Below are 12,945 nucleotides of genomic sequence, written 5' to 3' on the forward strand. Positions count from 1 at the left end.
AGCATTCTAGTAACTGCTCTCCTTTAACACAAAATGATGAGGGACTGTTACCAGCTGTGCGACAATATATCTTCAGATTTTATTATTTTGAATTTGATTTTTTAATGGATTTTACCAGAACCAATATTATTCTTGCCAGCTTTAAAGGCGCCAAGGACAGACTGCTGACTGGGGGCAGCATTTTCTTTTTCAGGCACTAGCTATAATTCAGCCTCTAATTTCCCCACTTTCCTCCACCTTTTCTTCTGTACAGACTTTTGTTTCTGAATAGACATGAACAGGGGCAATTTGGGAATTCACTTTCTACAAGTTAATTTCATGGCACTTAGCAGACAAAGTGAAGTAACTTAAATGCAAGCTTATTATTATAAGCAGTTTCAAGCACTTGTCATCCTGGCGATTTTTTTCTCCATGGCCTGAAACCACATCTTATATATAACTGGAGGGCAATGTGCAAATTTTCATTTCAATTTTGCATTTGAACAAGTATTCTGCTTAACTTAATTAGGACCATTTTATTATCCCTTCTCAGCCTCGACGTATCATATGAGGGCTTTTTCAAAGCTAGAGAAAAATTACCCTCTAATAGCAGTTGCCCACTTTATACTTTTTAATAGTCAAGTTCAAATATTGACTAGTGGATGAGACTACAACATGCCATGTCCCACACATATTTCATGTGTCCAGTCTACATGAAAGGCCACCTGATATCACCCTAAGATGCTGCTAAGGTGTTTGCCCACTCCCGACTGCTCTGAAGCACAGCCTGAGACTGAGAGTTTGCCTGGAAACAACACACACATGCACACAGAGGCTTCAACAGAGACTCCAATGCCCGCTTTGCTGGCAGCAAAACGGTATCCTGGCTGTTCCCAGAAAACAGCGACCAGCACACAAGTTGGAATAGAGCCACTCCTTGGCACAGAGGTATCCTGCTTGGGCCCCTCATGTTCCCTCTGCTACACATACTCCTGAAAGCCTTCTAGGTTAATGCTTGTCTGTGCATTTTTTCTTTACTGAGAGCCTATGACTTCAGCTCTCCAACTGCTCTGTTCAACCCTTGGTTATCCTAGAGCCTGAAAACCTGGACTATTCTGAGGGTGTCCTAGTATTTTACTTTTAATAATCATGTTCAAAAGGATTGATGGCTAAAAGGCTGAGTCAGCTTTATCACTGATAAAATGATATTTTAATCTGAGATCTTTCTTGAAACATAACGTCAGATAACAGAACAAAGATAACAACAATGAATGAAATAGTTAACTTTTGTTTTAAGACTAAAGATCTCCCTTTGTCTGCTTCAGTATTCCGGATACCATCTACCAGTTTAATCTGGGTTAGTTAAGAAAACTGCAGTTTAAGTGGCTTCATCTCCTTCAAACTGACTGCTAGCATCCCCCTCCTCGAGGGAAAGGAGCAAACTCCAGCCTTGTTCACTTCTGTTTTTATTTGTTTCCCACTCATATTATGTGGTTTCTCTTTGAACCTGCCTTTCCCTCATTCCTTCTTCTCACTAACTACATACTAATGCAGCCTTTAATTTGTACACTCCAGGTTTAAGAATGAATTCTTTGTTACAGCTATATGAAGACACAGAAAGAATCTTTTGTATCACACAGCAAAAAATGCTAAGCACACAGCCCTTGCAGTTGATGCACAACAGCTTCCTCTCTGCAATCACCATATAAAGATTAAAAAGGGCTTTAAATTATTCTTCCCCAAAAGCTTACCTAGTTTTAGGGGGGATCCCATCTCCGGTCAGAATCTGTGTGAATATATTTGCTCTAGCCTTAAATTGTGCAGGGAGCTCAGGCTAACCAACTGATAAGTATTTACCTAACCTATACCAGGGGGTTTGTATCCCAGACTAAATCTGGGCAAAGACAGCTATACCAATGGGAAAACTCCCACTCTCCACCCCAACCCCCCCAAAAAAGACCCAAACCAGCAAAAAAATGCACATAGCACAAATATGTAAGCTAACTAGGGCTGCTCTCAACTGTACTGTGGATATACGCCAGTGTGAGGGCAGGCAAGACAGAGGGTCTTTCATGTTCAGAAGTGGCAGAAAATAAACAGACACTGTAACTCAGGAATGGTTGTTTGCTGTCCTGAAAGTCCATCGTTAAAGCACTGATGGATTTCAAAGCTACCCAGCTCTTAATAGTCCCTGTATCATTACTACCCAGTAGGCAAGCATTCATGGGTTACAATGGAAAGCTGCTGATTGCTGCTGGTGATTAGCAGCCTGCCACCTCTTTCCCAGCGTGACTCCACCTTCTTCATCCAGAAAGCAGGGAAAGGAAACTGAAACAGCCTTTGGTTTCTGTCAGCTGCACTTTGAAAGGCAGGGGGAAAAAAAAAGGCAAGCTAAGCAAACTCAGCACATAATAATAATAGCATTACATGCACTGTTACTAACAGCTCAGAAAAAGCACATTTGGGGAAAAAGACTGTAAACAATTACTTTTGGTCAGCTGAGCGTATATGTGTTAAGCGCATGTGCATAAAATACACACACCAGTACTGTCCGTTTCTATTCTGTATTCTATCTGCAAGCTAGAGCTTATACAAGCTATCTAAGAACTGTCAATGAAAAATCAGAGATGGACTGAGCATAGATCCCAATAAAGCCTAAAATGAAATTGAGGGCTGAAGCTTTGGCTTTACTCTTGTCAGCATGAAGTTTTTAGAAGCTGTTCCATGTCCTGGACTGCATTCAGATCAGTGCTGGAATGCAGCCTATATCCATCTCTTAAGCCAAAGGAAGTATTTTTTTTACTTTCCAAGATGAAATATTAAGAGACAGAAAACAGGGAGCTAAAATCAGATTTGAAATTTCACTTTGAAAAAAGATGCCAAGAAACCAACACTACGTTTGGCAACATCAAACATACAGAACAGGCTGCTGCTATCGCATGAGGTGTAAGCCATGCCATCATGAAGCCTGCCAGGACAACTCGGGTCCCATGTAGGAAGCATTGTTCATAGGTAGGCTTCAGGCTGCCCGCAGGTGGCTCTGAGAGGACAAGAACAAGCTGCTTGTGTGCCCAGTCCCATTCACAGGCTCTCTATAAAGTATTTCTGCCTTCAAAGGTGCACACCTCGAGTTAAGTGGAAAACAGGCACCCACTACACGCAACACCATCTCAGCCAGGCTCCTTGCTACTTACTACTGCTCTTGCTGTTGTTGGTAGACTGATGCTTGGCTGCTGTGCTCCTCTTCAGATGTTGTCAGCTTCTGAGGGTTTGCAGCCTCCTCTGTTTTATTGTTGCCATCCCGGAGGTAACCCTGAGAGGAAAACGGGGTACTGGAGGCAGCAGCTGTCCTGTACCTGCCACCTTCCCTCCATCCTCTAACCCCAGACATTGCTTCAGGAGTACCTTGCCTTATCAGAAAGGAGTGTTGCAGCTAAGGCTAGGGAAAGACTCAAAACTTTGAGTTCTCACAAGTTGGTTTCAATTCTTGGTAAGCCCCGCCCCTGCCTGGACTCTCAGCTGTAAGACATGCAAACGCATGCACTGGTTTCCGAGTCATCCTCCAGCTGAAGCTCGGTTTGATCATCTCAGCCACAGCACCCAGGCAGGCTGGAGTCATGGGGTGACAGCAAAGCTGATCTATAGTAACAAAACAGTCAACAACCGTCTTGGAATAGACTGCTTTAGCATAAGCATGGTGAGGGTTGGCTTAAAGCCATATTTCTGACAAATAGCACTTCAAATTTGCCAGTGACAGAGGGGAATGGCTCTAGGGGGTTTTGCTGGTTTCTATTTTGCAGGAGCGTAAGGAGAAAGATGAAAGTGAAACTAAAAACTAACCCTCAGATAAATCCTAAATCAATGGTCCTGCACAACTCCAATTCTGCCTTTCAATTCTGCTCAATCAGAAAACTTCTTTACTTCAGCCTTCCTAATTCTATCTGATGAATAGAGGACAAATACACGATCCTCTTAACCGACAATGCAGATTCCTTCAGTGAACACATCTGACCAGCAGTACTGTATCTATGGGATCTGCAGGGCAGGGGAAAACCAGCAACCTTCTTAATATCACTAGTAAAATAAAGATCTTTGCCAGCTCCTAACCCAATAAAAAAAGAACTAGTAATGCTACTCAATCTTTATGCAGCAGAACTAGGGACATTCAGCTCAACACATGCAGATCCTGTCACTTTTTGTCCTCAGCTGCTCAAGCTGCGCTAAAAACACATTGCTGAAGGGATACTACAAGTGTATTGGGTTTGCGTGGCAAGGTTTTGGTAGCAGGGTGGGCTACAGGGGGGGCTTCTGTGAGAAGCTGCCAGAAGCTCCCCCTATGTCCAATAGAGCCAATGCCAGCCAGCTCCCAGACGGACCCACCACTGGCCATCAGCAATGGTAATAGCACCTCTGGGATAACGTACTTAAGAAGGGGGAAAACAACCTGCACAATTGCAGCCGGAGAGAGGAGTGAGAATATGCGAGAGGAGCAACTCTGCAGACACCAAGGTCAGTGAAGAAGGAGGGGGAGGAGGTGCTCCAGGTGCCAGAGCAGAGATTCCCCTGCAGCCCCTGGTGAAGACCATGGTGAGGCAGGCTGCCCCCCTGAAGCCCATGGAGGTTAACGGTGGAGCAGATATCCACCTGCAGCCTGTGGAGGACCCCACGCTGGAGCAGGTGTGTGCCCAAAGGAGGTTGTGACCCTGTGGGAAGCCTGTGCTGGAGCAGGCTCCTGGCAGGACCTGTGGACCTGTGGAGAGAGGAGCCCACGCTGGAGCAGGTTTGCTGGCAGAACTTGTGACCTCATGGGGGACCCACACTGGAGCAGTCTGCTCCTGAAGGACTGCACCCCATGGGAAGGACCCACACTGGAGCAGTTCATGAAGAACTGCAGCCTGTGGGAGGGACTAATGTTGGAGAAGTTCGTGGAGGACTGTCTCCTGTGGGAGGGACCCATGCTGGAGCAGGGGAAGAGTGTGAGGAATCCTCCCCCTGTGGAGGAAGGAGCAGCAGAGACAATGTGTGATGAACTGACCGCAACCCCCATTCCCTGTCCCCCTGTGCCACCAGGGGAGAGGAGGTACAGAAATCAGGAGTGAAATTAAGCCTGGGAAGAAGGGAGGGGTGAGGGTAAAGGTTTTTTTAAGATTTGTTTTTATTTCTCATTATCTTACTCTGATTTGATTGGTAATAAATTAAACTAATTTCCCAAATTCAAGTCTGTTTTACCCGTGATGGTAATTGCTGAGTTATCTCCCTGTCCTTATCTCAACCCACGAGCCTTTCATTATATTTTCTCTCCCCTGTCCAGCTGAGGAGGGGAGTGACAGAGCGGCTTTCATGGCCATCTGACATCCAGCCAGGGTGAACCCACCACACCAGGTTTCCTGACTGTGCAGACTGTCTAGGCCTTACAGCACACCCCACACATGCTGGGAAAATAGAAAGATAAAATGCCACATGGAGAGCCACAGGCTCTCTCTGGTGTTCACGATGCTCTCTGGGGTGCTATGTGGGACCCCGTCACCAGCCGCACACCTCCCAGAGCTGCCACATCCAGCAGCACGTATCTCATAGGGCTCCCCAGTGAAGGCAGCATCCATCGTTTCTCCCTCCCACTGTCACTCCTAACACACTCTGCAGCAGAGATGATCCGCATTTGTACATGAATCATTCCGTACAGACTCTGGAGTGCAACGGCAGTAAGTTGCAAAGGGACGAGCTGGTGCAAAGTCCCTTGCACCCCTCCCAGAACTGTCTTGCTCTGGGCCATGATGGGTCTAGCCTGGTCTATGAGCACACAGGAACACTATGGGAGAATCCAGTGTGGTCACTTCTTGGAGACAGATAGCAGAGGTCAACCAGAGGCCCTCTGCCTACCTTCTGCCAAGTCCAGATCTCTCTAATACCAATCTCTCTCGAGACAACGATGTGGCATTCATTGAGACATATACAGAAGCCATCCCAGGTTGGCAGTGCAGTCTCTCTTTTCGGTTTCTTAGGGGAAGAATTGGTCTCTGGGACATTTTTTAAGGAGCTGGCTCAGTTGTGGGGATGGATGCCAGTTGCCTTATAGCTGCCTGGACAATTAATCAAGAGTGCTCGCTCAAAGAGCCCCTGTCTTGGTTTGGAAACTGCCCAGGAGGCCAGAGCAGGCTATAGTCCTCTTTGACTCGTGTTGTTTAAAGCCATATGCTGTGGGCAAAGGAATATGCCTAGTTTGTAAGACATTGCTGGGTCACAGCTGCAAGGCAACTCTTAATGTTGCCAACATAGGCAGTTTCTTGCTTCAGAGTGTTCCAGGCCGGTGTGGGAGAGAGCATCTCCTCTGCCAGATGTCTTCAGGAATTGCTAAAATAGCAAAGGGCCTCACAGCCTTGGAGCAGTTGTGTGGGCTTATTCTTTACCTCTGGTCTCTGTGGAGAACACAGATATTTTGTCCTGGATAGTGATTGGGCTCCTACCAGAAATCAAATGCATGGCACTTGACAATTTGAGTCATCCCCTAAGTTGTCCAAGAAGGTGTTCAGGGAGGCCAGAAGGCTCAAGGCTTGCTGCCCTGCTTCATGTGGGCTGCCACCTGCTAAAGACAGGCCCTGGGGAAGATCTCTTAACCCAAGTTCCCCCTCCTCTTCACAAACATATTTTGCTTTTTGTACAAGGTGCTGGCAAATGAAAGTAAGCATCAAGCTTAGTCCCTTATGTAGGACTGCGGGGTAAATACATGAGGTGCAGAGAGACTAGAGGCAGCACAAATGATAGGAAAGTCATGTCTGAGGACTGCAAAGATTTGTGGGATAACAGCTGTTCCTACAGGCACCCTATCTGGTAAAAATCCAGCTTCGACATCTGGATTCTTCTTAAGCAATGCAGATTGATGTCTTAATAACCCAAATTTAATTACAAAAATGGTTTATAATTAATGTGGCCACTGCTGCTGTATCTTCAATCGCACATTGTTATGTAAAATTCAGATCTAATATCTGTTTCCTGTTGAAATTTAGAAAGTTTTGGATGCAAACAGTAACTGCAGAACCCAAGTAGTTTATACTTATATTGCTCAAAAAAGAGGGATGTAAAATGAACCCAAGCACTAAAAGCTCAATCACTTACATCGCTTCAGTGCTTGTTTATTTCTTAGCTCTGTTTTGGACAATCCAAACTAACTCTCTCCAGGACAACATCCAGGCCTGGCTCCGAGGATGTTTTATGCCAGACATAACCCCCAGAAAGTCAGTATGGATATGACTGTACCAGCTTTAGTTTCCTCCACCCTAAACATCCCTCCAACAGTGTCCCAGCAATCTGCATCTCAAACACAGTACGTCATTCATCAGCCGTTCAGTTTCATGCTACTGAAACACAACTTTTGATGGGCTGCAACACATCCCTCATATTACTTCAGACACATTGAGCTGAAATATTCCCCAAAACAATAATTAAGCTTTAGGGTAACACCAGTACCACTGGGGCTCTCAGGACACTTGGAGTTTAAGTGTTATGTAGGAAGGACACGCATATTGCTTCCACTAGGCTTCTCCTAGCCACTTAGGCTCCTCCTAGCCACTTAGGCTCCTCCTAGCCTAGTGGAGACCAGTCTTAGACAGCATATATATGAGCAAGTCTGTGCTAGTTGGATTTAGGACAAAGGATCAGTCACTGGCCCTATTTTATTTAGCGTTGTAGATGCTAAATAGATTCTAAAGAGTCTGTGCTTCCTAAGTATCAGAATGTCAATGTATTCAGCCTCTTGAAACATGCAAACCCCCACCAAATCTCAACCCTTCCCAAATTCTCCATAAGAATTTTAAGTCAGTACTTATATTTTGCTAGACCCACCAAATACTGGCTGCCTATTCTATCCGATAGTTTATGTTTATAGTTGTCTTACATCCCTAACTGAGTCAGATGCTGTGCTGCATTGGCCCTAGCTAGCAGGCAAGCACCCACACAGCTGGTGGCTCCCTCCCTCCCCGACAGTGAGACAGGGGAGAAAACAGGGAAAGGAGTGAGAAAGTTCATCTGCCAAAATAAAGTTTTTCTGTCTGTAAAGCTCTGTTGCCTCCAGCTATTAACAATTTTTTTTTATTTTGTGGGAGGAAAGTCCTCAATAGAAAATTATCTTTCTTTTGCTTTGAGAAAATCCTTCAGTGGGCATATAAAATGCTAAGAATCACCGTATTCACTCCCTCACCTGTGGTTTTAAAGAAATTAAATAATAAAACAAAATAACTTCTGCAGAGGAACTTTCTATATTGAACCTTTATTTTCAACTCAGCAGCACCATGAACTATACCAAAAATGAGAGATATCAGAGATCCTTTCTCACTATAAAGGATACTCAGAATCCTGGTCAGCCACCTCATCCTTTCTTTGGGAATGTCAGATGGGATAAAACTCTCTTCTAGGAAAGAAACAGTATTTAAAAAGAGAAAGAAAATAAGTATTTAAGACACATGCCATGTCCCCCACCTCTCCTTCCCTGAAAACACCTGTTCATTCTTCATTATTTCACTGTTGGTTTATGGATTTTAAGATTTTGCATTTTTAAGTTTTTTCCACAACCACAGACACTTTTCATTAAAAGTTAAGATTTTCATTTAATCCAAGGAGACTAGAAGCCTAAAGCCTGAAGAAAAGCATCAGACTGCAAGAGACGTTTGAGAAAGACAGCCAGGACAGGCTAGCTTTCCTACAGCACACTCTCTGTTTTTCCCAGGAGCCAGTAAATGGTATCAGAAGGCCTTGACTGCTGGAGAACTTTTTCCTTTGCTGTCAGCTAAAAAACTTAGCCCTACAACTGAGTATGATGCTCAAGGGCTCACATGCATAGTTTTTTCCCTGGATATTTCGGCTACATAGGTAAGACACACAGCTGAATACACTACAGAGATTACGTGTGTAACTGATCATTAGGAATGTCTCCCTGTGTTTTAGGGCAATGACAAGGGATGGCAAAAATACGTAGAAGCATATCTATAATTAACACTGCATATAGTGTTTTTATACCATGATGGCACATTAAAAATTGGATTTTTAAAGACGCTTTTTACTTTACCAAGGTTTTTCTGGCTGAGTACTCTAGCTTGCTGTAGTTGTGAACAGAAAATCTTAAACTGGACAACAGGTAATGTTCAGCTCGACTTTTAAAATACTTGATCTGAAACACACTTATGGCAAGCAAAATATCCAAGCTCACCATAGACCAAACCCACAAAACATTCGTATGAATGAATGCTGTAGTATCGTTTTTAGTTTTGTGCACTTCACATAAAATGTTTCGTTAGGAGCAAGATTGCTCTGTCATGAGGACAGTGCGTTCTGCAGGGTTGATACCACTAATTGTTACAGCTCAGGATGCTAAAGAAGAGAAATTTCTCTGCTCCCTGAAGAGGTAGCCCCAGAAGGAGGGTGAAATGTCAACATTTGGCCAAGATTTATTCTTGTTTATATCTAGGACTGGAATTTGTCAGGCTCAGCAGAAAGAATGCCATTAGCTTTGACAAGTGCGTGTGTGTGTCTGTCTTGGGTAATCTATTTAGGAGATGTAAAATGCTGCACACACTTCCTATTTTATTGCAAAAAGCTGAAATTGACGGTACCTGTCAAAAACTATCATCTTCCACTCTCTAAAAGGAAATTGACCCTTGCTTTCTCTGCAGTATCCTTCAGGATTAGAGCAGGTCCACCTCTCCTTTACCTCATACTACTTCAGTAGAAGGAAGTGGAGATTGAAAATATAATTGACCTGATGTTCAGATCTTGCTATAGTGAGGTCCTCAAGTACTGCCTGAAAATTATGGCTACATTTTAGGAGTATTCTTATGCCAGGAGAGTGCTATGCGTATCTATATTGTTATATAAATAATACTAAATCATAAAGCAGGGCTATTTAAAAGGTCTGATGTTCTAAAAACAATCAGGACTACAAATGAATGTTTTATACCATTAAAAATGCCTGCAACAAATCTACTGGAAAAAGCAAAATTAACTGCAAACTACACAAATGCTACCAGAAACAAAAAACTCTTACAGCTATGGCTCCAGCATTGTGACCAGAAGGAAAAAGTCATTGAGAAGTCTGACAATATTAAAATAGTATTTGTAAAATTCCTGAATATATCTTTTTCTTAGCAGTTTTTCAAGCAGAGGAGATTTACTTGTGCATAAATTATTTTAACACTCTAATTCACAGAAGATACCCGAGCCTTTTGCCGTATATACCATCTTCTTCAAGGAGTAATTGTACTCTTGTAATTCCTGAAGGCCACGATTAGTTCCAGCTTAGGATTTTGTATAATATACTTCCCTGTGGTACCTGGTCAACCAAAGGTGTCATACAGACGATTATTATAGTATCTAGAAAGAACATTACATTCTTTATTGTTTCGTATTTCAGAATATGTTACTTACAGAAATTAGTAGAAGTCCACAGCTCATGCCTCTTTTTGCTTTTATAGTATATTGCGGTAATTAAAGAAACATACAAATGCTTTTAGAAGCAATGAACCCTTCCAAACTCTAATCCTGGTGCAGTGGCTCTGAAGATTTATTCTTTACTCATTTGTATGCACATGACAATTCAGTGAGGCTCAAGTACTGACTCCACCAATTTTATATGATACGCCTTATGATTTCCTTGATAACTCTCAATTATACTCTCTTCTCTGCCTGACCTCAGAAACTTTAATCTTTGGCATGAAACTTTAGTCCCTGCTATTGTAATGTTGCTGGTCAGGTGCTCCACTTACAGGTACGCTGGAAATTGTCAGTGGTAAAGAGTAAATCCAAAAGGTCCCCTCCTTGTTATCAATTTCATAAGCTTTAATCTGGTATCTGTTTCTAGATTCTCCTTCATTCCTGACAGAGGCTCTTGCCAGCATTGATCCTGACTGCAGCATGGAATATTATAGCACAGACTGTTTAGGAAAGTCATTTACAGGAAAAGTATGCAGACAATTAACTTAAATGGCATAACAAATATGGACAACATTGCTACACATTAATAGTGACAATATGCTGGAGCATACCAGTGTTTAGGATTAAATTAAAATAGTAATGGACAGATTGTCTCTACCAGAACCATCCTGTGCATAGTGTAGCACACAGCTGTGCCGTGCTGAGAGGAGCTTCGGGAGAGAACCACCACCAAAGACCCAGCTGCTTTCGTTCCTCCCCTCCTTCCTTCCAAGGGAAACAACCTACGATCTTTCACTTCCAGCAAAAGATTTCTTTTCCTTGTGTTGATTATCTGTTTGGCTCTGCTTAATCTATATTCTTTCTGAGTCTCACTGTCCAGAAAGTGGTACTAGCTGGTGACATGAGGAAGACATTTAGAGCAATGCTTTTCATCTCAGAGCTTGCCTAGATGTATTTGGATGGACCATAGTATGGCCCAGTGTCTTTAAAGGCCAAATTTTGCTACCCTTACAATGACATAAGATGTTTCCTGAATGCATTGATGATAACTTCCTTGCAGAGGTGATCAAGCAACTGACAAGGGGAGATGCTCTTCTGGATCTGATACTGACAAATGGGGAAGAACTCGGCTGCGGTGACCATAAGATAGTAGAATTAGGGCAAAATAGCAGAATCACAGCCCTGGACTTAAGGAGAGCAGTCTTTGACCTGTTTGGGGGTCCCAGGGATTTGCTTGGAAGGATCCCATGGGATATAGTACTGAAGAGGAGTCCAGGAGAGTTGTTTGATTTTCAAGGATCCCTATCTAAAAGCTTAAGAACAGTCCGTCCTGACAGCAGGAAGTCAAACAAAAATGGCGGGAAGCCTGCGTGGGTGAACAAGCTGCTCTTGACTAAACTCAAATATAAAGAGGAAGTGTACAAGAGGTGGGAGCAGGGGCAGGTGACCCGGGAAGAATATAGAGCCACTGTCTGAATGTACAAGAAGGAGGATCTGGGGAAATACAGGTTGTTCAGCCTCACCTCGATCCCAGGGAAGATGGTGAAGCAAATAATTCCTGGTGGACAAGTTGACCATAAGCCAGCAAGACGTTTGGGATTCCTCACCCTCCTGTATTTCACATGGATTTTATGTGGTGCGACTTAGGTAGATTTTGTAAATTATGATTGTATACCTGGATATTAGAGAAATTCTTCTAAACTACTTTGAGTTTTGGTGGTCCAGAATTGCAAAGCACTGTTAAAATTCATTATTGTTGATGTTCTGTTGATTTTTGTCCACTGAGTCTTTCAAGATTTTCAAAGCAATGCAGCTGTTCTTGTTTAGAGCCACCCATGTGTATTTCCTACAGTTACCTGGCCAAACACACATGGTGGCTAAAATGAGTGACTCTCCTTCACTTTGCTGTCCCATTGGACTCAAACATGCTACTTTTATGAGTAGGTACTTTTCAATATGAGTAACTGTTGCAGAAGTTGGAAAAAAATAGATATTTTCTGTAGTTTTTCACCTCATAGATTTGGTTCTTACTCTCTCCTAGTCTTATTTGTTTGGCTTCTTTTTATTTCCTGCCATTTCAGTTTTCTCCCCAAAACAAATAAAATGTTTCTTTTTAACAAAGAGCATTATGTCATCAGGAGAGACTTAGATTTTTTTAAACAAGTTGCAATAAAATGCAGAAGAGGAAAATTAATGAAAAAACCCTAAATTCCAATACTTTCAATTTATTATTTTTTAACTGAGTTTGCTAATCAAAAAAGTAGTAAGTTACATACTATTCTGCCTTACTTCTATGCAAATCAATGAACAAAAAATGATTAGTTGGGGACATTTTTATTGATTTTAAAATAGGTTTTAAGATTACAAGAAATTCAATTCCGCTGAAGGTTTAAAAAATTAATCATATATGATTGTATGTTATATGTTAAATGAAGAAGTAAAAAGGAATGTATTTCTTCCCAAATGGATCATCACACAACTTCCAATGACTTCTGTGCTGTAGAAAGTTAAATTTATACATCTGTCTAAGATTAATGAAATGCTATA

At 42.5% G+C, this 12,945-nt stretch overlaps 1 protein-coding gene across 1 annotated transcript in view; it reads right to left on the minus strand.

Annotated features, from left to right (window-relative positions):
- The window catches only part of EPSTI1 (epithelial stromal interaction 1), a 51,348-nt gene extending 47,917 nt beyond the window's left edge, over positions 1-3,431 (minus strand). Inside the window, exon 1 of the mRNA XM_009463110.2 lies at positions 3,174-3,431. Coding sequence (XP_009461385.1) covers positions 3,174-3,370 — 197 coding nt within the window. The 5' untranslated portion in view covers positions 3,371-3,431. The remainder of the gene's footprint in view (positions 1-3,173) is intronic.
- Positions 3,432-12,945: the final 9,514 nt, after the last annotated feature.

The sequence above is a fragment of the Nipponia nippon genome, unplaced genomic scaffold (assembly GCF_047370975.1).
Source record: "Nipponia nippon isolate SJK-2023a ecotype South Korea unplaced genomic scaffold, ASM4737097v1 scaffold_2, whole genome shotgun sequence".
In the NCBI taxonomy this organism is placed as follows: domain Eukaryota; kingdom Metazoa; phylum Chordata; class Aves; order Pelecaniformes; family Threskiornithidae; genus Nipponia; species Nipponia nippon.